At 41.3% G+C, this 26,663-nt stretch overlaps 2 protein-coding genes across 39 annotated transcripts in view; both read left to right on the forward strand.

The window, feature by feature from the left end:
- LOC109633137 (ankyrin-3-like) overlaps nt 1–11,273 on the forward strand; it is a 109,006-nt gene extending 97,733 nt beyond the window's left edge. For 31 of the 38 annotated variants that reach the window (XM_069538207.1, XM_069538214.1, XM_069538202.1 and 28 more), the window contains 10 exons: nt 210–284; nt 544–675; nt 999–1,142; nt 3,359–4,790; nt 4,904–5,066; nt 5,348–5,428; nt 5,726–5,809; nt 5,928–6,041; nt 7,188–7,279; nt 9,180–11,273. In XM_069538207.1, coding sequence (XP_069394308.1) covers nt 210–284; nt 544–675; nt 999–1,142; nt 3,359–4,790; nt 4,904–5,066; nt 5,348–5,428; nt 5,726–5,809; nt 5,928–6,041; nt 7,188–7,259 — 2,297 coding nt within the window. In that variant the 3' untranslated portion in view covers nt 7,260–7,279; nt 9,180–11,273. The other 7 variants (XM_069538229.1, XM_069538239.1, XM_069538220.1 and 4 more) reach the window with 6 other exon arrangements.
- Nucleotides 11,274–12,493: 1,220 nt separating this feature from the next.
- LOC109634934 (coiled-coil domain-containing protein 6) lies at nt 12,494–26,048 on the forward strand. The gene is made up of 9 exons (XM_020095796.2): nt 12,494–12,881; nt 14,038–14,187; nt 16,040–16,168; nt 16,755–16,858; nt 17,820–17,980; nt 19,805–19,961; nt 21,288–21,388; nt 22,395–22,516; nt 24,787–26,048. The coding sequence occupies exons 1-9, from the start codon at nt 12,627–12,629 to the stop codon at nt 24,982–24,984; spliced, it is 1,377 nt and encodes a 458-aa protein (XP_019951355.1). The 5' UTR covers nt 12,494–12,626; the 3' UTR covers nt 24,985–26,048.
- Nucleotides 26,049–26,663: the final 615 nt, after the last annotated feature.

Raw genomic sequence — 26,663 nt, forward strand, 5'->3', positions numbered from 1 at the left:
AATTTAACCAATATTACAGCTATTAACAATAACATGCTGTAACTATTATAATGTAAATATTTTGAACACATCCTTGATCAATCAAGTTAATTCTGATGAATAAATGGCCAGAAAAGGAAGGTTTATATGTTTATTTTTCTCTTTCATTACTGTATAGGGGAATGGGAATGTGAATGGTACTGATCAGTCATTGTCCTTTATCTCCCCAGGTCCCCAAAGTCCCTGTGAGCGGACGGACTTGCGCATGGCCATCGTTGCAGATCACCTGGGACTTAGTTGGACAGGTGAGGCACAGTCTGCATTGATCATGTACCTGTCTTGCTTTTTTTCCTCAATCTCAAACCCTATAATTTGCTGCCATCTTCAGGCTCACAGTATATTTCACAAAGGATTATAATGTGTAACTGTAGCCCTTAAATATGAAATACATATATTTAATATGTAATCCAGTATTTGCACTATGAATAAAATGACAGACACTTGAATACTGCACATTAAAATTTGATTATTTATGTCTGAGTTGCTTCTTGTGTCCCATCACAGAGTTGGCCCGGGAGATGAACTTCACAGTGGATGAGATCAACCACATCAGACTAGAGAACCCCAACTCTCTGACAGCACAGAGCTTCATGCTGCTCAAGAAATGGGTCAGCCGGGAAGGGAAAAACGCCACAAGTAAGACTATCATTTTATTATTTCACTTTCTGAAAATGTTGTTTTTGTCATTATTTCTCCTCTGTTTGTTTTTTCTTTCACTTTCTCTTTCCAGTCTTTTTTCTTTTGATTTGCAACAAAAACTAAAGAACATGAACTTCGATTGCTAGCACAGGAAAACGAATGGTTCTGTGTCGTCCATCTTTGTCTAAGTACTTTTCCTGTCTGTCTTGATGTTGGTTCTTCTGTCTGTCTTGTCTCGTACCTGTTCAAATACTGGGTTGCTTAAGTGTACAGAATGTGTTTCATCTCAACAAACGTTTTTCTCTTCATTTCTTCCACAGCGGATGCCTTAACTACAGTGCTGACCAAAGTCAATCGGATGGATATTGTGACTTTACTGGAGGGCCCAATATTCGACTATGGTAACATTTCAGGCACGAGATGTTTTGCCGATGATAACGCTGTTTTCCGGGATCAGGCTGATGGTAAAGTTTAGCTCTGTCTAGCTGACCTCTTACCTCTCCCTGCTACCTTTCTGTTGTTCCAGTGCATGGTTTGCATACAAACAGTCCCAGTGCAAATCTGTAGACTAATTTACAGTTAGGACAACTGGCTCCTGCTCTTCCATTCTGATTTTCACATTTTATCATTTAGATGATAATGAAAAAATTCTAGTATTCTTCTATGAACCAAAAATCAATTTTGACACTTTAACACACAATCGGCTTTGATGAAGTAACCACTCTTTTTATTTAAGTCAGGTCTCAGGGTGAATACTCCTAGTGTGTCCAGTTGTCACAAATGAGCAATATCCATTAAGTGCATGCTGCATACTCTATACTACTTTAAATGTTTTCCAGTCATGTCTGACTTATGTAGAAATGACATAACCCTGTAGAATCTGCTTTCCAGTATTGATTTAGTTTAGTTCTGCTAGTTCTCCTCCAGTTCCTCTGAGCCTTCCTTGGATAGATGAGAGAATCTCTTCCTCTGAAATCAGACTGCCTCCTCCTCCTGTTCCTCCTGCCTCCCATCACCTCTACAGCAGCATCCACTGCTGTGAACAGCACATAACCGCTCTTAACAAGTTAAGAGTCATGTGTTGCGCTGCGTGTGCCTTCTCCTTATCCATCCCTTGCGTGCCTCCTCCTCCTACACACTCTCCTCATGTCCTGCCATTCATTGTCTTGTTGTGCAAGCATGTTTCACATCAAACAATCATTCATGATGTCTTTTTTCCTCTTTCTCCACTTTTTCATTTTTGTCTCTTTGTTTACATGTGGCCTCCTTCCTTTTCCATAGTTTGCATTATCATCCCCTTAACTCCCAGAAGCACTGAAGCTGCCTTCGTTGTGCAGACACCCGGTTCCTACTTTCCATTGAAAACCCTAACATCTCCACCAACTCCCCTCACACCTACTGCATCACATCACTGCAGTCCCTTCCCCCCGCGCCGCTCACCCAGCTACGAATCCTCCATTTCGCTCAAAGACTTGGCACCTCCAGCGCCATTTAAACAGCTACAGTTCAACTTCACCCAGTCTCCCTCGTGCCCCTCTGCTAACCCTTGTCTGTGCCCTGCCTTCCCTTTCTCGCCCAACCCTACCTCACCAATCCCACTAATTACTTCACCTTTACCTTACTCATCTGCTGCTGACTCTCCATCACCTATTCCTCCTTCAGCTACCTGTGTCCGATGCTCTCACACCTCTGCCCCAACCTCCCCTTCCTTCACTATGGCAACTCTAAACCCATCACAATCCTCAGAACCAATCACTTCTACCTCTGACCTATCCTCTCATGCTACTTACACCTCCAAACCTGTAAGCACACCCACCAACCTCACCCCCCAGTCCTCCTCTATGGACCCTAATCTATCTGAACCCATCACCATACCTGTTTCATTCACTTCCTGCCCACCCTCAGGTAGAGTCTCACCTTCTGCCACAGCCTCTCAAAGCAAGGACTCTTTAGTGACCCCACTGGCGCCCGTCTCCTCTCTTTCCTTGTCTACTCTCCCTCCCGTCTCTCCTTCTGGGTCCCGCTGTCCTAGCCCCAGTCCTCTCTCCCCTCCCCTCCGCTCCCTGTCTCCCTGCCCTGCTTGCCAGTGCACTCCCTCCATCCCTCCATCTCCTGCTCAAACTCGCGTTGACCCTTTAACAATGGAGATATACATTTAGCATTTATGTCGATCCCCCTCTTCCCCCATCCCTTCTCACATCTCTCATCGGTCAATGATCTCATGTGAGCATGTAACACAACACCCTGGAAAATATTAATATCTTACACTCATTACATCCCATGCGTCAGGATTATGGCCTTATGTCGCTAACGTCTCCCCTCAACCGCAGCTATTGAATTAATACTCACTACAAATCAGAGCACTGTCAATATGAATGTATTTCTTTACATATCTATATATTTTTCAATATAATATTTTCAAACATGTGGTAAAATGTATTTTATATATTCCTTCCATTTTATTGCCTATGTTGGTTTTACTGCCATAGGCTACTGACATATCACCATCTCATCTGGTGGTTTTCTGGAAACATGCTTTACATTTCAACCTCTGTGCCATTGTCCATGTCATGTGGTGTATGTGTATGTCTAAGTGCGTGTGTGTTTTCCATGTTTTTTTTGTGTGGCATGCTTCGGATATGTGGATATGTCTCTACATCTCTCATCCTGTCACCAACAGATTATCAGAGCATTCTAGCGGAGCTGCAGTCTCCTGCCACACTGCATTTTGATCCCCACTTCCTGGAGCCCGAACTCCCTGTCACCCCTAACCCTTCCCTCGCTCATCACCAGCCAGAACCAGACACCCCTTTGCTGGCCCACTCCCAGCGTCAGCCCTTGCCCTGGAGCCCCGAGATAGAGCCCAGTAGCAGAGAGCCAGGCAGCCCTCCCAGGCCTTGTGAGCTCACCCTTTCCTTCCCAGTCTTTGAACTCCCCGATCCTGTTCCTTCCAAGGTCAGAAAGCCCCACATCGCTCTGAACGATCAGCTGCTTTTGAGCGAGGAGGAGGACAGGCCTTGTCATGAAATGGAGCTGAGCCACAGGCCCAAGTCACCCTCCTTCCCCGCGATGTGCGAGTTAGACATTGACACGTTTTACTTCACATCATCCCCTTCGCTATCGTCAATATCATCAATAACTCCTTCATCGCCTGACAGAGCACAAATAGGAGACATGGGAGTCTCCTTGCAGATGGGTGCCGCCAATGGGGTACAGGGGGATGTGGGTTTGATAGAAAGTGAAAAGAAAGTGACAGAAGAGATAAAGAACGTTGATGAGATGGTTGCAGCAGAGGTAGCAGAGGGAAATGGATTAAAGTGGGTAGAGCAGGACTTGATCAAAAATGTAGAAAGAAAGTGTGAGATGATAACAAAAGATAGGTCTAAGTTAGCAGAGGAAAGTAAAGGTTTGGTTGAACAGAGGGAAGAGCAGCATGTCCTTGTAGCAGATGAGAGTAAGGAGACGGCCTGTGGGATGGAAGAGGTGATAGAAGTGCAGATTCTGTCAGAAGAACAGAATAATCTGATAGAAAGTGAGCAGGGACTGGAAAAAGTTTGTACCACAGTAAATGCAATGACTGTGAAAGAGGATATTGATGAAAAGCCAGAGGTATGGGAGGGGGATGCGGGCAGTGATGATTTGGTCTATGAGAGTAACAGATTAGAAAACACAGATGGACAAATTCAGTTTAAAGATGGAGCCTGTGACTGTGAAAAAGATATTAGTGGGACAGCAGAAGGGGACCAGGCCGCCGAGGACCAGGCTGTGGCTCGCCTCTCCCCTCAGGCCTGGGTTGAGGCACTTGGAGAACTTCAGTCAAGTGAGTCTGGATCTAATGAGGAAGAGGAGGAGGGACACAGAGACAAACCAACCACAGAAGAGGCATTGGGAACTCTGATGGAGGAGGTGAAGAATGAAGAGGTCTCAGAGGATAAGGAGGAGGACGCAGAGATGATCCAGGACAGGGTTCAGGAGATCACTGATCGGGTTGAACATGCAGAAAAAGACATGTGTTCACTTTCAGGTTGGCACAGTGACTCATCCAGCGTCAACGTGGAACCACCGACACCAGGCCGCAGTGTCAGCTCAGACCTGCTCGACAGACGGGAAAGGTAAGTCACTGTTGAGTCTCATTGAATTCATTCATTTCTTGCTAACAAAACTCTTAACTTCCCCATGCATCTCCCTTAGAAATCTTCCTTTCTCTTTGCTTCTTACCCAACAGCCAGGAAATCTCCAGTGAGTCCATCACTTCCTCGTCAAGGGCAGAATCAGGGAGATCCCGGCACAACGGCAGCAGCTCAAAGCACTCACCTCAGGGCGGCTCCTCTGAGTCATCGAACGGCAAAAAGGAAGAGGGGGCGCTGGTTTCAGAGAAAAAAGTCAAGGTAATGTTACTGATAGTAATTAATACAATCAAATAAATTGTCAGTCTGGAATCTCCTAAAGCACTTTATGAATTGTTAATCTGCAATTACAGGAGAAACTCTGGCACAAGAAACAAACTTCAGTGTTTTATTCCAGGTTTCTTTCTTTTGATCCTTTAATCCAAAGCTCATAAATGTACAAAATGTTGTAACTAACCAATTCTCTTGCCCATACATGTGCTTCTTTCTCCTCCTGACTCCTCCATAATGCTTGTGTAATGATGTTATAATGCGTTCTTCAGCAGAAGGTTAGTGTAGATTCCGGTTCAGAGGAAGAACAGACTGTAACCACCAGAATCTTCAGACGTCGTCTCATTTTAAAGGTACCCTGGAGCAGAGGCTGGGCGTCGGCTCGGGTTGGTTTGGCTTGGTGTAGTTGACATGGCCAGTCTGGTGTGCATAATGCTAGTTGTGCTTGGTGTTCTCATAGTTCTACACTCTATGCATGTGTGGATATTTGTGTGCATAGATGTATTTGTGTCCGTGTACTGCTGAGTCAATCCCAGGTCTTTTTTGTCCTGAGGTGTTGTTTCGGTGTGGTGATGGGATAATTTGTTTTATTGTGTCTGAATCCATCTTCTGTGAGCCTTTCTTCATGTGCTAACTGGAAGTACTTGCAGGGAGAAGAAGCAAAGAATTTGCCAGGAGAGTCTATTACAGAGGAACACTATATGGACCGAGATGGTAACCTCATCAGTAGAAAAGTAATGTATAACTTCACTTCCATTTCCCATCCAGCTGAAATGAAACCAAGCACTGGGAGAGTTCTCTTGCAGCAGAGGATCAGATTTTTTTCTTCCTACGTCCTTCTTCCTCTGGCAGGTAATCAGGAAGATTATTCGGAGGGTTTCTACTCCCACACCAGAAAACCAAGGAGGTAACAAAAGGCACCGAGACCTTCCACACAGTCCCATTCTGCAGGAAGACGGGTCTGAGGTTGGCATAAAGAAACCCGACTGTGTTCCTGGGTTTAAAGTCTGATCTGTGTCCTCGTGTCAGAAAACATCAGCATGTGGGACGCAGAAGTTAGCCTTAAAGCTGCACTGGGCAACACTTGATGTTAAAAACTTATTTTATCAACCTAAATTCAAAAAGTTACAAAGCTGCAACACAAATGGAAATTGAATCCTATCTAAAAAGAAATTTAGAAGAAACCTTTTAAAGCAACACTATGTAACTTTTATCGAGCAACAGCGCCCTCTGCAGCCACACGTCCTGATTAATTCTGTTGGGCTCCGCGTCTGAGCGTTTAAGCATCATTCTCCCTATTCCCAGTCAGTGTACCATCAAACAATTAATATTAAAAAAAATGTATGCTTTTATTCTTAAGTTAAAAAAATTGCATAGTGTTGCTTAAAATCAAAATTATTAGGTAACCGTACATTTTGGATGAATTTCAAGAGATAAATTGGTTTTAAAGAGGTTTAAAAAATTAGATACTGATATTTTATGTTATTTTAATGTATTGAATACTTCAAACTCACATCTCAGTGCTCTTTAAGTCCAACAGTCAAAATGGAATCAGTTTGATGTGATGGTTTTCTTTTTCATTGGTGTAGCTAAACTAACATTAGTTGTTTCTACATGTTTTACCTAATTTCTCTTCTTGGTAAAAAAAAAAACACAAAAACCTAAATGCTGCTGTTTAAAGTGCAGCCTTGCGTTTTGTGTTCTGACAGTTTGGTGTCTGTTGTGTTTACAGAACAATGGGGACGCTGACTCTGCTCCCTCTGACTGTGTGGTTCTAATGGTCTTTTTAACTGATTATTCAACAGTATGACTAATCAGTGCTGTGAAAATACACTCTGCCTCTTTTGTTTCTAACACCTTCCATACATAACATACATTCTCCTCCTCCAGGTGTCTGGTTGCTGTGTGGTTTGGGTCCTAATTCTATTCTCTAACCAAAAAGACACTACTAACATTTGCTATTGTCAGACTCCTGCAGTATGTGTGTGGTTTAACTTCTCCTTTTTTCACTTTGCTGTTTCAGGTTTGTGTGTTGGGTTTCTCCTTATTTTCGTCCCAACAGAAGAAAACAATACCATTACTCAACTGTATGTCCTTGTGTGTGTCTTGTAGCAGGCGGACGTGTCAAGAAATAGCAGACGGAAGGATGAGAGAAGGTCGGGGGATAAGAAGCTCCACTCATAGGGATGGCGGTGCTCTACCAGGTACCGTTGATTATCGTCTTTCTCTTTAACTCTTTGTTTTGTCAGTGTTTGTGTATCTATCAGTGTCCGCACAGTATAGTTCTCCTCATTCCTTCCCAGCTCTACTACAGAGAAAAAATCCCAGTCATTTTCCGATTAGAGATTTTGATTATCAGCCCTAATGTTGTAACCGTCCAAGCTTCACTAACCACAAGCTATGAGATTGTGAAAATGCTCCTGTAAATACTGCATTACCCACAATCCTCAGATGTACCTCACTGTTGCCATGGAAATGTTAACCACAACTATGAAAACACGTCAACTACAATAGGATCAAAGAGAGGAAACGAGTCCAAAGGGTGAAAATCACTGCAAGGAGGGGGGGGGGGGGGGGGGATCATTCGCAGTTATTGGCTGCATAGTCTTGCACATTTAGCTTTTTTCTTTTTTCCTAATTTTTTGCTCTAAATCAAAATGGTCACGATTCATCTTGTAGCTGATAAACCAGATTCAGAGGTTAATTCCCTGAAACGTTGATTGAGAAAACGAATGGAAAATGTACTTCTGGAACCAGAGCTGTGCTGTATGTAGCTCCTGTACCTGGCTCTTTACAGTTGTTCCTCATTCTCTTCTTTGCTCATTTAATGTGCTGCACTCAATGTCTCTCATTAAAATTTATAGTTCAACATTTTTCCAAATACTGTCACTTACTCCAGTGAGTTTCTCCAAAGTTGAAAAATATGCCTCCCAGAACCACCAATTATCACCTCATGATTCATACACAAACGGTGACGTGACAAGGACATTACGTACTTTTATAGGAGATATGTTTCTGTGTTTTGGCATGTTTAGAAAAATAAGCCACTGTGCCTATTAGGGAGTTTTAAAGATGCTGGTACTTCTGTTTTTTTACTTTTGACTGAGCTTTACCAACTGTCTCTCTGTGTTTCCAGCCTGTGAGCTAAACTAGTTGCCCTCTGGCTCCAGTCCTGCACTTTATACTCACATGATAGTGGTTTTGATTCATTCTGGACAAGAAGCAAATGAGGGTGTTTTCCAAAATGTCAGACTTTTTTAATTTACCCCTCCCTGGATAGCGCCTCTGTCCCACAGGCTGCAAAGGGCTGACTGATGCCTGAGCGTGGTCATCCCCTGGCAACATTTCTGCCCTCTGTGCTCACTGGGTGTGTACGTGTGAATAGGGAGCAGTTACAATGGAAACAGGGCTGAAGGATGGTACACACCTCAGCATTATGTTACCCCAGTGATTCCCCCCGTGCCTGTTTTTGTCCAGTAAATCCCCAACTCCACAACAGCATTGTAGCATCCAAAAGAGTTTGTTATCCCACTGGCCAGACTGTTAATCCCCGCTGCTGTTCACCCTCGTGTTGTGTTTGCAGTGAATCATTCCATCTGTACAAAACTGACTTAGAAATAATATGGCACTGCTGTGAGTCAGAGTTTCTATAGTATCACCATAACAACCCCATCAGGTATTGTTAACTTTCTTTCAAGTTTTCAGACATAAGAGAGAAGTTGCACCCTGTAAATTGTATTTATATTCTGTACATTAAGATATTTACATTCATTTTTATTTACATTTTTGATAAAAGGTCATGTTTGGCATTTAAGATTATTATGTTAAAAAAAAATCATTTCACACAATATAATAGAGTTCAACTGATTCCTAAGATGATTTTGACTCCATAAATTATAAATAATCAAAAAGAATAAGAAAATACAAATACAACCAATTATGTAGATCTTGAATTAAGAAAATAGACTTTTTATATAAAATGTAAACACATATATATATAATGTCTATTCTGATTTTATTGTTTACTCTAGTTAGAGTGTATAAAATTGATAGCAGTTACATTCAATGTATTTGATTATATGATGTACATTTTGTGTTTTACAGCTGTACAGGAACTGGGTTGGATGTTTCCTGGGAATATGTGTTCAGAGGGCTGAAGAGTTGTGGTCTGAGGACTTCAGGCTCGGGTCCAGTCTGCAGCTATCTTCTTCAAACAAGCGGTCTTCACGCGAGAGGAGTCGACCCCTCTGACTTACGCATGAGCATGAAAAACTCACTCCCTGTCAATCAAAAAGACCCAGGAGGTTCTCACGCTCCGACTGCGGTGGACCCGTGGACAATGATTCTGCTTCCCGTTTTGTGTGAGACAATAACAAATGCCATCGGTCCACTGGTGACGTGAGAGCCTTGTGAGGAGGAGCATCGTTTGTCGTGAAAAAGGCGAAAGACTCCGGTACTGACAACCACAGGCGCAACTGTGACCAAAGATGGCACAAGAGCTCAATCCACTCGGTGGGTGGAAAGAATGAAGTAGACACAATAACACAAAAAATATCCAATTGAACACTTCTGATTCAAACTTCAACACTCGCCTTATAGTTTTTTCTTGAACCCATTGTTGTTAGGATGTAAATTGTCTTGGGATTTTTTTTCTTCCTTTTTAAAACTTAAACAACACAAAAGCTTTTTTCTGTATATAAAATTGCAATGTGTAAAATTCTTTAAAAAACTAAAAGGGCATGTTTCTGGTTGAGAACGCACTGAGGAGAGCAACCTTTTCAAGTGCTTTCAAAATTGATCGAAACAGTTCCTCTTTTAAAGATTTGAGTGTAACTTCACAGGATCTTGTATAATTAATTATTAGAGCAGGTATAATGTTTGTACATGAAAAAGAAGCTGGTTTGATTTTAACAGAGAACATTTCCAGAAAATCAAATTTCAGTAATTCCCAAAGTGGGAGTGGATCTAATCCTGCAAAAAAGCAGCCTTTCAGAGTACTCCTATTTTCATGCATGCTGTTCACATTATTTTAAGTACGATTTTTACAAGTTTGCAAACACTGTATTCAAATAACAAATAAAACCCTTTATCTGTGTGCACATATAGTCCAAACATTTGTCACCAATTTTATATTTTGAATTGAAAAAGGAAACCATTAAAGCATTTATCATGTCGGGGTGAGGATGAGAAAAAAAAGAAGATCTATGGCTTCTCGAGGGTGTGATGTCTTGTCTATGTAAAACCGGAGGAGGGCAGCTTCTGCTACAAGAACGATATAATCTGAATGTAAATGCTAGAAGGCTGGCTCGCTGTAAAATTATAACTGTTATTGTGCGTGTTGGCTATAAGGTGTAGGAGTCTCTGTACACTGTTAGACTGTTTGTAATCATTTTAGCAGTGTGTCAATTTGATTTCCTAACGGCTGCTGTGGTATTAGAGAAAAACTGGGGGCATTTCATTTTTATTTTATTTTATTTTTTGGGGTGAAATATTTCCTTAATTTAAAACTACTCACATTAAGGACACATAAAGACATTATTTGATTGTAGCTCTAAATAGCATATTGTATTACAAATACACTGGATGGTCAACAAGCAATTATTTAAGCATTAAATGAATTGTGTTAAACTCTGAAACTGTGTGATCTTTTTAGGCTTGAGAGTCTGTATATGCAGTGTCGAATAGAGTCGTTTTCACTAGCTCATTGGCAAAACTTTTACTTCACATTACAATAGGAATTCTCTTTTGTATTGGTTTTCATTAGATGACCCATGTAGTTTAAAGTGTGGTGTTCTACTGGTGCGATGGCTCAGTATGCTGATGTCTATGCTGTGGACATGAAGACTATGTAACTTTTTTTTTGGTGGGGGGGGCAAAAGGAAATCAGGTCGAGTGCTGTACCACATCCCCGTAAACTGTCAATCAAGGGGTATAGGGACCCTTTGATATGGTCTAACTATCAATTTTTGTCAATTTTGTTGGATATGTGTTTTCACATGAGCAGATTTTTTGATGTACAATTCTTACTAACAGCGTGAAGCCATTGAAATGTAACTATTCTAGCACTTTGGTTATTCAAGGTCTTTTAGAGGCTATAGCAGCAATGATGCCATCACAAATGTTTCAGACGTCTTTAAAAAAAAATCCAACTAAAAATGAAAAAAAATAAAATAAAAATGCATTGATTTCGCAGTACAATGGCCTGTGTTCTTGTCTTTGTGTCCTTGAAGGTTTTATTATTTAAGTAAAGCAATGGCTGCAGCAGTAATGTGATAAGAGAGATGCTGTCATTCAACCAGAGTTATGTGCATCTCTTCCACTAAAGGACGCTTCAGTTAAAAAAACTCCAGGGCTGCATCTTTATATTCCTGAACCATCAGACAACAATAAGTCACTATGAGGATTATTCTGATTTCAGTTGAAATACGTAATTGAGGATAAACTTTATATATATGTTTTTTTAAATCAGACGCACATTTAATATCAACAACACATAGCCTCTTTAAGTGGATCTTTTGTGCAGATGACAATACTAATTTGTCATTGTAGTACTTAGATAAGATGGACTGTACCTTTATTGATCCTCCTTTGTTGAGAGGAAAATTCACAATACAGCCTCAGCTTCATTAAACAGTATTCTAACATCTTAAAATGCAACTTTGGCTTTATTAAACAGTATTATAATGTCTTATAATGCGGTTTAACATTATTACGTCTTATGATGCAGCTTTAGCTTCATTAAATAGTATTATAATGTCTTAAATGCAGTTTAACTATATTATAATGCAGTTTTGGCTTCATTGAACAGTATTATAACATCTTATAATGCAACTTTGGCTTTATTAAACAGTATTATAATGTCTTATAATGTGGTTTAACATTATTATGTCTTATAAGGCAGCTTTAGCTTCATTAAATAATATTATAATGTTTTAAATGCTGTTTAACTGTATTATAATGCGGTGTAAGCTTCATTAAACAGTATTATAACATATATTAATGCAACTTTAGCTTTATTAAACATTATTACAATGTCTTATTATGCGGTTTAACATTATCATAATTTCTAATAATGCAGTTTAAGCTTCATTAAACACTATTATAATGTATTATAATGCAGTTTAACAGTATTATAATTTCTTATAATGCAGTTTAAGCTTCATTGAACAGCATTATAATGTCTTATAATGCAGTTTAATAGTATTAAAATAATGTATAATGTGTTTTTTTTGTGTCTTTTAATGCAGATTAACAGAATTAAAAAGTCTTGTAATGCAGTTTATTAGTATTAAGATGTCTTATAACGCATGCATGCACAGTGCACATGGTATGATTGCAGATGTTCTGTCAGCTCTCAGATCATCAGGTCCTAGATGTGGCGTCTCAATAATCAACGGTGCACCGGGCGGTACTGGAGACGTCCTGGTGGTGGCGCTGTGCCGACATGTGTGAGCAAGGTCACACGGTGTACCAGCGCTCGGTTGAACCGTAGCTTTGCCGTGTTCGCTCCTCAAACTGCCGCCGTCCTCTCCCCTTCACACCGTCACAGCCATGGCGGACAGCGCAAGCGAGAGCGACACCGACGGAGCGGGCAGCAGCTCGGCCACACCGATGTCGTCCTCCGCCTCGAATTCGGGCAAACCGAGCATAGTGATCTCCCAGTTTCGTCTGGAGGAGCTGACGAACCGCCTGGCCTCGCTCCAGCAGGAGAATAAAGTTCTGAAGATTGAGCTGGAGACGTTCAAACTCAAGTGCAAAGCTCTGCAGGAGGAGAATCGGGACCTCCGCAAAGCTAGCGTCACCATCGTGAGTAACGGGAGCCAGCTAACTAGCTACATGCTATCACCCTCACACTGCGTTTGTCAGTGAGCCAGGTGCGGCTGCGGTGGCGTGTTCAGCCCCGAACAGTCAGCGGCGACACACGAGACGAGTTCACCTGAAGTGTTTTCTGTTCATTAACTCAGCTTGCTGCTGTTTTGCTGGTGCTAAGCTCTACTAAATAGTAGCTAACTTGCTAATTTAGCCAGCGGGCTAACGCTCGCTAGGCGGCTGGGCATCGTTAGCCGACTAGTTTGTTTTGCCTTTCTGATCTTGGCTAACAATAGCTTAGCTGGCTAATGTCAGGTGAGAGGCGTTTTAAAAGTAGGTGGGCGCCTCACGGTGTGAGTTAGCGGACTGCTAGTTAGCTGTTAGGTGAGTTGATTATTCACAGTTAGCCATTGTCACCACGTTACGTCCGTCAGAGGTGGTGTAAGCGACTTCGGTGTGAAATAAATAGCCCAGCAGCGGCGCTGGTATGGGGCGATGCGTCACACGTCTCAATGCTCGGGTTAATCAGCCTCGGCTTCATACTGATGTGTAACCGATCTGATGGATAGATAGAAGTATGTAGGCCAAACTTAGCGAGCTAGCTAAATGCCTGGCTCATATGTTGGCAAGTCAGCCACACTGCAACCTGCCCCCCCTCCTCCTCCTCCTCCTCCTAAATGTGCCAGGCTTAAGCAGCATTTTGCTGTCTGTTGTCCATCTCAGTGTTTTATGATCAACTGACACGAAACAAGAAGTCCAGCTCGCTGTTGCTTTGAGGTCAGTGAAGAATGAGGGTGGAGAATATGAGACTGGCGCTAACAAGGACAGACGTATCATCGCCCTGTAATGCTAGCTGCTGTAGCTGCCTCAACACATCTCCCATGTTTCACTCTTTCCCTCACTGTCAGTCACCCATTACTGCAGCAGTTCTTGAGTCACTGGGGGAAAAATTCTGCTTCCTCTTTGGCTGACACATTCCACTGCAGCAGATTTTGGGTGGTGTTTGTTTGTAGTATACTTAAGCGCACCATTGATCACATAGTAATCTGAATAAACTCGAAAATCACAGTTTTTTTAGTATTGTGCTGTACTCTACAGTCTGCTTGACCGATGTTCTCCTGTGCCGCTGTCTCTTTTCTTTTCCATCCCACAGCAAGCGAGAGCAGAGCAGGAGGAGGAATTTATCAGCAACACCCTATTCAAGAAGATCCAGGCCCTCCAGAAGGAGAAAGAGACCTTGGCAGTCAACTATGAGAAGGAAGAGGAATTTCTCACCAATGAACTGTCAAGGAAACTCATGCATGTGAGTGGGAATACGATTGCAAAATGCCTCATGCGTCAATATCAGGCACAACAGAGAAAATAGCATCACATCAGTTTGGACTTTTACCATATTTGATATCAAACACCACTGTGGTACAGAGATGCTTTTCTTAATGCTCCAAAATGCAACGTTTGTGGCTGCGGTGTTGTCAAGCATGTTCAGCATACGCTTGCTGTATGTGTGTATCCTTGGACACCACCCTATGTTTGAGTGCACGGCAGCTAGTGCATTATCATCAACTGTCCTGGTACTCGCCTGAAGCCTGGAAAGGCTCAGGATGACTTCATTGCGGCTGGTAGCTACTCCAAATGACTCTCAAATTACTCTCCTCCCGTCTGTCGGTTATTTGGTTGTGTCTGTTTTCCACATCTTATTTCCCAACTGCAGAGCACGCAGCATGTGCATGCACACTTTCAGTGGCTAACTGAAGGGTGACTAATGGTGTGTTGATGTGTCATGACGTGGGAGTCTGGAAAGGGACACATGCAAATGCCTCAGAAGAACCTGCTTAAGGTCATACAGATGGACCTGTTTGGGATTTTTGTTGTCTTACCTTCTCACTTAACATGAAGCAGACCGGTGCCTGCCTCTGCCTGGAGACTTGGTGCTGACAAATGCCCCAATGTGTGTGTATGCCTCTATATATTGGCATTTGTTTTACTGATGATCAAGTGACAATTGAGGAAATGCGGTCATTTATTTTACTGGGCGTGTATATGCTCTTCAAGAGGAGCACTTTTGCTGATTGTTTTGTCTGACCTGTATTTCCCCCATCGATGGGAGTTTTTGTTGAAGTTGAGTAGCCAAATTATGCATCAGCCTCAGCAAGGATTTGAATCTGTCCCGATTTTATGACCCATACGTTGTTAATTCTGATTCTAAAGTGCTTATATGATTTCATTTCAGAGAGAAAGCTGATAAATCATTTCAGATCAATTGTTATCAATGCATGGGAAAAGGGAAGAATCCGTCATGATACCATTATACACCTTATTTATACACAGGCACACATTGCCACTGCAGTGTCGCTTACAAATGGCCTCTGTATGAAGGACAGAAGAATCCAATGGGGATATAATATCTCAAGGTGTCCATAGGCTGAATATAAAGAGACATATTTTCACTCAGACTTGGTCATTGCTGCAACTCACCACACAGTACAAAGGGTAGTGCCTGTTGTACGTAGCCAGGAGTTGTAGTACTTATAGGGAGGAACCCTGTCAAAACAATTCCTAAAATTCTTAGTTTGTTAATTAGAAGATAGTGGCTGCACCGGGTGTGTCAAAACTCGATTGCCTGTTCTCTCAGCCAGGATACTGGCGCTTAATTATGAGTGCACTGCAGTCGTTATAAGTGAAGATAAACTGCCTCGTTCTGAGTTTTCTTGTTGTTTCTGTTGGTAGCATAATGGAAATTGTTATTTTTCCCTTTCCAGTCTTTTCCCATAAATGAATGTGCATCCCCCTTTTTCCTGTAATGAGTAATCACTTATGTAATATATCACACAGCCGTCCCTTTTTAAATCAGTGCCGAGCCGCACCCGTTCTTTGTACTGGTGAGCTGCCAGAGGTGGTTGCTTTGGTTGCCAAATCATTATTTTACTCTGTTTATACCTCTGGGAATTGTCACACTTTGCTTTATTCTCTATGTGTACGCAAAATACGATGATCTGACACTAGTGTATGTGTTCACTGTGGTCATCAAATACTTTTTACATGACTCACCACAAGTCTCCTTTTGCTTCTCTCCCTTCTTTCTCATCTCCTTTGTTTCAATCACCTCCTTTTTTCCACCCTCCGTCCTTGCCCCATCCTTCCCCTTTCCATCCCAGCTCCAGCATGAGAAGGCAGAGTTGGAGCAGCACTTGGAGCAGGAGCAGGAGTTCCAGGTTAACAAGCTCATGAAAAAGATCAAGAAGATGGAGAACGAAACCATCTCAAAGCAGCTTACACTGGAACAGGTATGGACAACATGGTAGAGAAAAGTATCCAGTGGAGAAGTACACATCTCTTAGCATGTGTGTCCAGTTATTGCGGTAAAGCAAGTTGCCAACATTTCACCACCCTTAATTCTTCCCATTGAATGTTAGCTGGAAAGAACATGTTGGTCTGTGGCTGGGTCAAACCTGTGGGTGCTGAACCAAAAAGTTTCCATGCTCTGAAGACAGGATTTTTCTGTAGTGTGTACTTACTGTTGCTGTTCACTCATCAATGTATGCGTAAGAGTGATCCTTATGTATTACTACTGTGCATTCTGTCCAGATGGAGGTGCAACACTAAAACACAAATCAGCAGCGTAGTTTTGTTGTGGGGTTATTTTGTTTCAGTTGGTGAAAAGAAATCTCTACTGACCATTCTTCACTGTTGTTTTTCTATCACTCTGGCTCTCTCACAAGCAGACATAAGAACTGCAGTAGAAAGAGAAGCTTATTTGGACAGAGACCTTGGTTTTGCAGTACAGCATATTTATGTGCAAATAATTAAATGCTTTACAAAGTCAGGCTTTTCTCTATCTCTGGAAGTCACACACTTTCTTTTATTCTCCAGTTGAGGAGGGAGAAGATCGACCTTGAGAACACGTTAGAGCAGGAACAAGAAGCCCTGGTCAACAGACTGTGGAAACGGATGGACAAACTGGAGGCTGAGAAAAGGTGTGGAATGATAATATATGATAACCGTCTATGTATCGAAAGAAGCTGCTCCTTTTTACAGTTTTTCGCCACATCTGATGATGGTCTATACATTGGCCAGTAGATTTTTGCACTAGTTAATATGAATTTAACAAAAGAACCATAATCTTAATCTAAATTTACCTTAAAGCTATTCCTGTTTACTGGTTAATTAAGAGAAGAAAAAGTGTCTTGATGAGGCACGACAGTAAATTTCAGCAATTTTTTGAGTAAAAATGACTGATATATATTTTCTTCAGTCTTTCTTGCTAGAAAAATCATTATTTTCTGCAATTATATATATGGTCGGCTTTCTGTCTGTGACAGAAAAACAAACACACACACACACACACACACACACACACACACACACACACACACACACACAGTCTGTCACTCTAAACAGTGACTCATCTTCACTTATGCACAATAACAGTTACAATAGGGTGAATAATTGCACCCTGAAGGCTTGATTTATACATCAATATTCAATATGAAAATAGAAGTTTAGTAAAGTTTTTTTTCATTTTTGACAGTTAAATAAATTGTTTCATGTGAGGCTGTAGTCCAGAGATATGTTAAAGCTAGAGGATCTCAAATGGATTTTATTTTAAAAACCTTTTCATTATAGCTGCTTTCAGACATTCACTGAGCTCCCCAGTTCCTCCATATTTTCTCCGGAGGTGATGCATGTGTGTCTGCCTGGCCTCCTAGTACAATGTCTGTAGAAATCCAGGAGATGTCGATGTGAGAACACAGCAGGGGATCCTCCACCGTTGCTGTTGTGAATGCGTCTGTGCAGAAAACCTCCCGCCGTGTTGTCCATTTGTGAAAGGCAGACTGAGGGTCAACTCCGTAGCCAATTCTCCGGATTTTACCCGCAGGTCGAACTTATTTCAGTTAATTATTTCACCGATGTGTTATCTTTGTTTTTCTTAACTAGAATCCTTCAGGAGAAGTTGGACCAGCCTGTATCAGCTCCTCCCTCCCCAAGAGATGTTTCCATGGAGATAGACTCACCGGAGAACATGATGCGGCATATCCGCTTCCTAAAGAATGAGGTGGAGAGGCTTAAGAAAAGCCTGCGTACCACTGAGCTGCAGCGTAAGTGGCCTCACAACTTATCACATGATCCGCAGGGGGTGCATTCTCTCTGGGGGACACATACCCTTAATGGCTGATTAAGGATGTGATTGGTAAAAGTGATCATCAGATCAGCTGTGAGGGGCAGATTCACCCTTCAACCAGTCTTGGCAGGTTTTACATAGAGAGTGAGAGATGTGCTGACATAGTTTACAGCCTCGTTGCCTTCTTGTCATTCACTGGTCACATTAAAACGGTGTAAGATGGTACTTGTGAAGAAGGGGAACTGCAGATGTTTTCTCTTGACTCCTCTTGAAAGCGGTACCCATTTTGTTAAAACCTATTCTGATGAGTATTATTACAATTATTATTATTATCATGCAAGCTGCAGCTCCAGTCCATCTGTAGAAAGCTGTGACTTGGAAAAAATAGATAACATAAAAAAGACCATAATTATGGCACTAAGCACTACACTGCACCACAGTCCACAATAAAATATTAATAAACATGTCAAGCATAATTCCCAGCTATATTTTGCACTATATATTACATTAATACTGCATGGAAATACATTAGCAAACAGGTTCCAGTTTAAGTACCAGTGTTTGCTGCATTCAAGAATGCCTCAGGTGATTGTTCTGAAATGTACTCTGATGACTTTAAGAACACTCCAGCACCAGATACATTTATAGTGATATAAAACAACCCTATTCACAGTACTTATAACTTCTAAGTGACAATATAGCTGGTTAATGTTATTTGGGATGAGACCCTCAACTCTGATACCAGATTATATTGAACACTAATGCCCCTTTAAGGTGTTAACAAAACAGTCTCAACAGTGTGTTAAACTATCTCACCACTAAGTGTTCAGCTTGATGGAAGAAATTAATCAATGGTGATTAGTCTAAATATGATATTTCAATGTTTTGTTTTTACCACTAGAGGGAACTGTTAGCCTAGTTGTACAACCAGCTCTGCTCCTGGTAAAAACTACATGCACCACTCCACATTATGGACTGAACTTCAACACTTTAAGTCTCAACTATATTCACTGTGCTATATTCATCTGTCTGTGCAACACTTCATGTGCAATCCATATCTCACACTGCATAGGCTATTCCTGTCTTTACGCTGTATATATTAGTTTAATTACATTTCCATTTATTTTTTTATATTCCTTACACTAAGTATTGCATGTTACTTATTACTTGCTGATGCCCTTTTGACTCCTGCTGCTATAACTACTGCACATTTCCCTATTGTGGGACTAATAAAGTATTATCTTATCTTATCTTAGTCCAACTGATGACACATTGTCTGAGAAGCTGAGACCAGAAGCTAGACTGAATCTTCTTCTGGAGAAAATCACATCATTGCATTTCTTGACTGATAATTTGTGTTAATGTCACTCAGCATTGATCCACTGCCTCTCCCCTGTTTTTAAGGAAAATGTACGACAGTACAATCAAGCTAGATTGTTGTTGAAAGTCTCAGATTGTAAGCAAGATAACACATAAACAACTGAGAGGATTACCACAACACCTGATGGATGCTAAAAGGGTTAGAGAAGAGCCCATTAAATGTTGGTGCAGATCCAGGATTTTGTTTTTCAATTTCTTTAACATTGCTTGATAGGACAAGGACATGTTCCGTGGGATTTATTCATCAATCTTCAGTTACACAAATGAGGCTCATGTAGGGGACTGATAATTATGAGTGTATGAATTTTGGTGCAGCTTGATTGTATTTAATGGGGATTTTTGGGCCTTTGCAGAGTATTGTTCTCTATCGGGTGTCATCCTAGTCTCAGCTGATGTCATCTGTTTTCTGTTCCCCTCCCAGACACAGAGAAGCGTGCCCAGTACATTGAGGAGGAGCGACACATGAGGGAGGAGAACATCCGGCTGCAGAGAAAGCTTCAGAGAGAGATGGAGCGCAGGGAGGCCCTGTGCAGACAACTGTCAGAGAGTGAATCCAGTCTGGAGATGGACGACGAGAGGTAGAGGATGGGGCACATGATATGACAGATTAATAAAAATGCTGCAATAACTCTGGGGTGAAAAAAACATATGTGTCAGCAAATCGAGGTAAATGGATGAAAGAGAATTCATCTTGGTAAATGGCTTGGCCTGTCTGCTGCAGTCTGAGGTTTCAGAGAGACTGGAGGGACATTTGGCTCCATTGGCAATTCATACTGCTGACACTGCTGATAGGATGAAGGGGCCCTGAACCTGTTAGAATAAAAAGATGAGGGAACAAAAGAGGTATAGATGTGAAAGATAACACAGAGCACTTGTTCTCCTAATGGTGGGTATTTTTCAGTGTTGTAAAGGCTTTCTTTGTGATAAGCAAGTTAACAAAACGCTGCCTGTTAAACATGCCTGTTGGCAACATGTCACCACCCACATCGTTGCACACTGCCTGTTTTTATTTTTTTCCAGTTTTGAAACTGACTATAGCTGTCATTACTTCTGACACCAGTGGTAACACAGGATATTAACAGCAGCTTAGTAAAAAATTTTCTCAGAATCATTTAAGCCAGTGGCTGCCTTGTTTTTTTGGTGAACGTGAGATCTTAAGCTTAACATACATTCGCAAAAAACATTAAAATGCTCTTTGCTCACCTTTAGATATCATAAACATTTCATTATATAATTTAAGATGCTCAAATGTTGATAAAACTGCCTGTGAATCTCACACAGTGAAACAATACAGCTGTAGACAAGTTCATCTCACACGCCTTGTTTTTATGCGGTTCCTGTTCTGAATACTGGAGTTCATGGTCTGTAAAATTAATTTATTGATAGGATGTAAATCAAAGTCCATTTTTTGACTCTGCCATCCTTGGCTGTGACTTGAAACGAAACTCCCAAAGATGTCTTACTCTGTTGGATTTGTTGGCTCCGCCGAGCCACCCGTGACTGTACAGTTGTGTGACAGACCGGGGGTTCTTCTCTCTCTATCTTCGATCAGACATCAGTGTTAAGACAACAGACCGGTTTAATTTGGGACTGTCTGTTCTCTAGTTAATTAGTTACAGCTGATAGGACCAACCACCAAAATGGAACAGTGGCGCTTTACACCTGATAAACTGACTGTTTTCTACACTGCACTGTTAATGCCAATGATGATTGCCCATTCTTTTGTTAGCGTCTTATCGCAGTTAACAGTTAAGTCAGCAAATACCTGCATACTCTGGATTCTGATCACATGTAGCTGTCGACTAAAACATCTCCTCTTCAGAGAAACTGTCACTTGGTCTCATGTTTATCCTAAATACAATGTTTTATACAAATCTTTACCAGCTGTAAATTCTCACTCTCAGGTACTTCAATGAGATGTCTGCACAGGGCTTGAGAGCGAGGACCGTGTCAAGCCCCATCCCCTATACCCCCTCCCCCAGCTCCAGCCGACCCATATCACCTGGTAGGTACATTTGACTTGGCTACTGTCCATGAGTACCGCAGTCATCAAGGTATATTATGTAAGAGGATGGCTGACCATAAAAACGCCTTTGGTGTCAGTTGATATGACTCATTGGCACAAACACAAGCTTTATCTTAGTTATAAAGTGTCATAATCAAATCCAAAAGTCATTCTTTGACAAGTTGAATTTTCTTTAAGGTCAGCAAAACCACAAATTAATTTTCAGTGAAGTAAAAAATGTTTGTCCTTTCTGGCCGATCAATATATGTATTGTCTCCTTCTAAACCTTCTGCATCTGCAGACCCCTGTTTCTGTGGGAATCAATTTTATTCCTCCTATTAAAATTAATGACGATAGTTTGGATTTATGTTGTCATCTCAGCTACATCTTTTTTTATCTCAAAACCAAGTAACTAAACATTTTTCATGTTTATCAGATATTCAAGAAGAAGGAACAGTTGTACCTCTGGGTTTTATGTCACTATAGTAAATTGTGATCCTGTCCACACAGAGAGAGTTTCATAGAACTGTTGGTGCTCTTGCTTAGCTAACATCCTGCTCATCTTGCGCCCTTACTGTGGAAGTGGTTTAAGAGTAAGATAAACAAAACAAAACAATTAAAGTAATAAGGGAAAGGCAGTTAGAGACATAAAAATAAACTGAGCCCTGGGTGTCTTTTGAATCCTATTGTAATAACGGCAAATACAATGCAGAGGAAATCAGGCCATTCAGGGTTCAAAGTTCGCTGAGTCATGCTTTTTTGTGATTCAGCATGATATCAGATTACAGCCAAAATGTTTGCTCAATCATAAAACAGAGCTGCGGTGCCTACGCACTGCTGTTTTTCTGTTCAGTCAGCAAGATACACTTTATGTTCACACATTCTTGGACTAAATAATCCTAGAACCTGTGTGAAGAGAAACAGCTGCACTTTGAATCCTTAATGATATAATAACCTGATCTTAAAAAGTACTTTAATTGTGTGATATGTTAACTTCCTGTCACAGGTCTCTCATATGGCAGCCACACAGTTGGCTTCACCCCTCCAGCTACACTGTCTAGAGCTGCCATCTCCCACTACAACACTCCTGCCCTGCACGTTCACGGAAGCTCCTCTCACGCCGTAGCAGTAAGTCACATGCACCCACACATCGTAAACAAACATCTATTAAATTATGAATGTTTTCAGGATGTCGTTGGTGTTTTATTTTTTTAGGATTTGTTGTCTGGAGTTTGCTGCCCAAGGCTCATAATTATCTCAAAGAGTGAGATCCAACCTAAATTTTAGTTGCTCTGGTTTAAAGTGAAAATACAGGTAAAAAATCAACAAGAATCATGAATACATTTCTTGCCATCATTATTCTACCAGGAATGTAAAACCAAACGTGTTCCAAGTTAATAGAAATTATAAAATCGGTGAGATGTTCCACTTTTTGTTTTTGTTATGTTCTGACAAATGATGGCAGGCATGTCACTAAGGAACAAGCTCAGCCGCAGACCTATCCGCAGACTGGATGCTGCGGTAACTCACTATCTTAAATGTAGTATAAGATGGGATAAGCTGGAGCTAGCTGGTCAGCACACTAACTTTACTAGAAGTGATTGAAATAGGAGCAAAATAAGAGTTCACTTGCTCAAACAGAGAAGCACCTACTTGCAAAATAAAGTATTGCATAAAAAGAAATTAAAAGATCTGATTTGGTTTAATGAGTATATATTAAGCACCAAAGTTTTAATACATAACATCGCTTGCTGAAAACCTTTATAAAGTATAATGCAAATCCATGATGGTTAGTTGGGTGGCCTTTGTTGATTTGACATGATATTACCGAATATATAGCTGATGATTTAAGATAAGATAATCCTTTATTAGTCCCACAGTGGGGACATTTGCAGAGAGCTTTAAGAAAGTATCTCAACTAAGAATGCTATAAAGATTGATTTGGTTTTCCAGTATGGTAAAAAGTGCTGCCAAAAGTTTTGTGATGACGTAGAGACGGGGCTTGATGAGAAAGATTAGATTAAATGTCATTGTTGGTTTGGTTTAGGAGTTGAGAATCCTGTTGTACCAGCTCATTACTCCTGTTATGTAATGTCTCACTTCTCATGGGAACACTGCCAGTTAGGCACTTTCCAGGTCACTGTGATTCTGTGAGTCTTGGCTGTAACTGTGAGACAACTTTGATGGGCAACATTTTGACCAACAGACACATCAGTAAGTGGTTGTGAGTGTCTACATCCTCGTTTCCAAGCATCTCCATTTCTGTCCGTCAATACTAAAATGCAGTGTTAAAAAAAAAAATATTGGTTCCACTGTGTTTCCGAACTTCTCAGTTTTAGTGTCTCTAAAACTCCAGGGTAGTGTGGATATCCTTAACGGAGTAGATGGGTTTTTAAACAAACACATAGTAGTGCTGTTGCTCTACAGCTGTTCATTTTCTCTTGGATGCAGACTGTACCTCTCCCATCACCACACAGCCCACCCAGGAGTAACAATTGGTCTGGAAGATCAGAACTTCAGACAGATTAATTTTTCTCTAAAGCCCCTTGTTGGCAAAAGCCACGGCCAGTGGCATAATGAATTCTGGCTGTCCATCTGTCTGTTGAATTCCCATGAACCCACATGAAAGTATCGATCATTATGTGGTGACCAGTGTTGATATTGTGGTGGTGGTCACAAACAAATCAACGAGAGGAGAAAAAATGTGTTTGATTCTTAGTGAAACTGCAGCGACTCAGAGGATGTCAGCTGAGTAGGACGTCCTTCACATGTGGCCCTGGATGGATTTGTGTTGCCCAGACCACCTCCAAAGGTCTTTCACACATGTTGAGCTGAGGGCTTGTGATCGGATCACAAAAACAACATAATAATACCAGGAATACTGTCGAGGGAATGTCTACAAATGTGACACAAACGTTCCTGGAACAACTGGTTAGTTTTTGTTTGTGAAAGTCCTGGGTCACTGCGACCTGGAAGACGACAACATTCAACACTGCAGCTTGACTGGTTGACGAAGGCAAACAACCATTATGTGGTAATGGTAGCTCTTTGTTTTCCAGTCATCTGAGTGGATTGAGCAATAGCTCTATGGAGAAAACATGACTCACCAACAATCTTATTTTCCTTCAATGGTTTGGAACTCTGAAAACTGTCGAACAAAAAGCACTGATTCAATTTGCCTCACTTTTGCTCACTTTAGTTCACACACACAGGTTCATTGTTGCTGTATCTGCCTAAGTTAATTTGAAAATGAGAATCATTTCACATGTTGCTTCGACTGATTTTCTACAAACAACTCAAATACTAGTTTCTGCACACATGGTTCAGATGATGCCATCCAGTTGTTTCCTACAAGAACAGGCTCGTTCATTTATTTTTTTTCTCTCTTTCTGAAACAGAGGCCCTCTCCAAGAAGAAGCACCAGCCCTGACAAATTCAAGCGACCAACGCCCCCACCCTCCCCCAACACGCACTCAGGGGCCCAGCAGGCTCAGCCTCCGCTACCCCCACCAGCGCAGCCCATGGTCCAGTCCATGTCCTCCCCGGCAGCTATGTCGCAGCATGCAGCAGCACATCAGCCTCCCTCCCAGCCTTAACGCCACACACAAGTCTTTGTCTTTGCGCGTGAGTGCGCCCACTGAATGGCACGACGCTACCGCAACAGCAGCTTCCATCATTACCAGCTCTGGAAGTGAAGTTTCTTACTCTCTACCAACTCCACAAAAGAAGCAGCTTCAACAAGTTTTAGGGTGGGAAGAAACAAGTCGGCAGCTGAATGAAGCAAGACGCCTGCCAAATCCACACGTGGCGTTACTTAACTACTCTTAAAAGGAATGGATGGACAGAAAAATAATCGCTTCTGGGATTTGTCGGCCAATTATCTGTTCCACCTTCTGTCTTGTACATGTTATGTTTTTGTTTTCTTTGCTTGGGACTGTAGCTGGTTGGAATTGTTGTTGTGGCGCTTCTAAGATAGCACAAACAGCACATACAGTGTGTGTCATGGTGGTGTTTTCTGATAGGTTGGATGTTTGGATCAGTGGATGGATGTATGGCTAAAGAAATTGATGGATTGATAGATGGATGTGGTTGATTCTTTGCGAGCCTATAATATGACACTCAACTGCAGTAATGTCCACCATTCCAGCTCATCCCCCTGCCCCCTACACCTCTAAAGCAGTGTCAACATTCCACCCCCCCGACCGCAAGTTTGAACAGCTTTGATTAGGTCAAGAGGTGTCACAGAAGACTGCTGGGAGTTTCTCCATTATAGGGCATTGATCAAACAGGGCAAACTGTTGTTTTAGTTTCTGAAAGCATTGGAGGCTCTGCAGCTTTTCAGTTCAAATGAAAAGGAAAGAAAAAACCATCATGGAGGACGGGTGCGGGGACATAAACCACAGATAAATGTTGCCTTTTGAGGTGTTTAAAAATGTAGTCTGAGGTGTTACAACTTAGTCATGTACTCGGTCTCTTCTCTGCTCTTCTCTCTCTGGTGTATTTCTGAAAGCTTCTATCATCCTTATGGATATTCCTCATCAGAAAAAGGAAAAAAAACATAATGCTCTTTACACTAAATATACATATTGCTAAAACATTCTAAATGAATGGTACTGTTGAACTAAATTTCTATGTATGATTAAAGCTCTTGAGATGACAACTTCTGTTTTTAATTGTCAATTTTATGGATAGTATTGTGAGAACTGCAAGAGTTAAACATTGACGAGCAAGCTTTGGAGACTTTGTAGGAGCAGTCATAATTTCCCGACAGGAGACTTCCATTTCATGCGCACACTGAATTTACCAGATCCTAAGTGGTGCAATGGTTCCACATTGGGGTTGAACTTTTTGTGTTTAGCTTCACTGGATTGTTTCGTTCAAATCACGATGTCCCACTAAACTTCCACAGCAGTTGATGGAAAGTGTTTGTGCCTTAAATAAAACCTCACCATCAGACCTCACAGAACAATCCCCTTTAGTTACATGAGGTGTTGCATGGAGGTATCCACAGAGCTCAACATCCAGCTTAATTAGAAACTTGTTAAACTGACGTCTCAGGCTTCTCTACGCTTGAAAACTGGTAAGGCTTCATTTTACATTTTTGTCTTTGTGACCTTCTATCTTTACTGAAATAAACAATAATTACAGGGTGTACTGCCACAACATTTGGAACAGACTCTTAAGGTCCTTTGAGGATAAATTTAAACATCTTTAGTGTCTTCTCATCTTTTGCCATCAAGAAGTTAAAGTTTCTGGAAATATCTTTTCCCAGCAA

The sequence above is a fragment of the Paralichthys olivaceus genome, chromosome 14, assembly GCF_024713975.1.
Source record: "Paralichthys olivaceus isolate ysfri-2021 chromosome 14, ASM2471397v2, whole genome shotgun sequence".
NCBI classification, from domain to species: domain Eukaryota; kingdom Metazoa; phylum Chordata; class Actinopteri; order Pleuronectiformes; family Paralichthyidae; genus Paralichthys; species Paralichthys olivaceus.

Bases quoted from the DNA above. Each gene is read 5' to 3' on its own strand.
- LOC109634934 (XM_020095796.2), top strand. From the start codon at position 12,627: ATGGCGGACAGCGCAAGCGAGAGCGACACCGACGGAGCGGGCAGCAGC. The intron at 16,169-16,754 runs GTATGGACAACA...TTTATTCTCCAG, and splicing joins AGCAGCTTACACTGGAACAG to TTGAGGAGGGAGAAGATCGA. The intron at 19,962-21,287 runs GTAGAGGATGGG...TCTCACTCTCAG, and splicing joins CTGGAGATGGACGACGAGAG to GTACTTCAATGAGATGTCTG.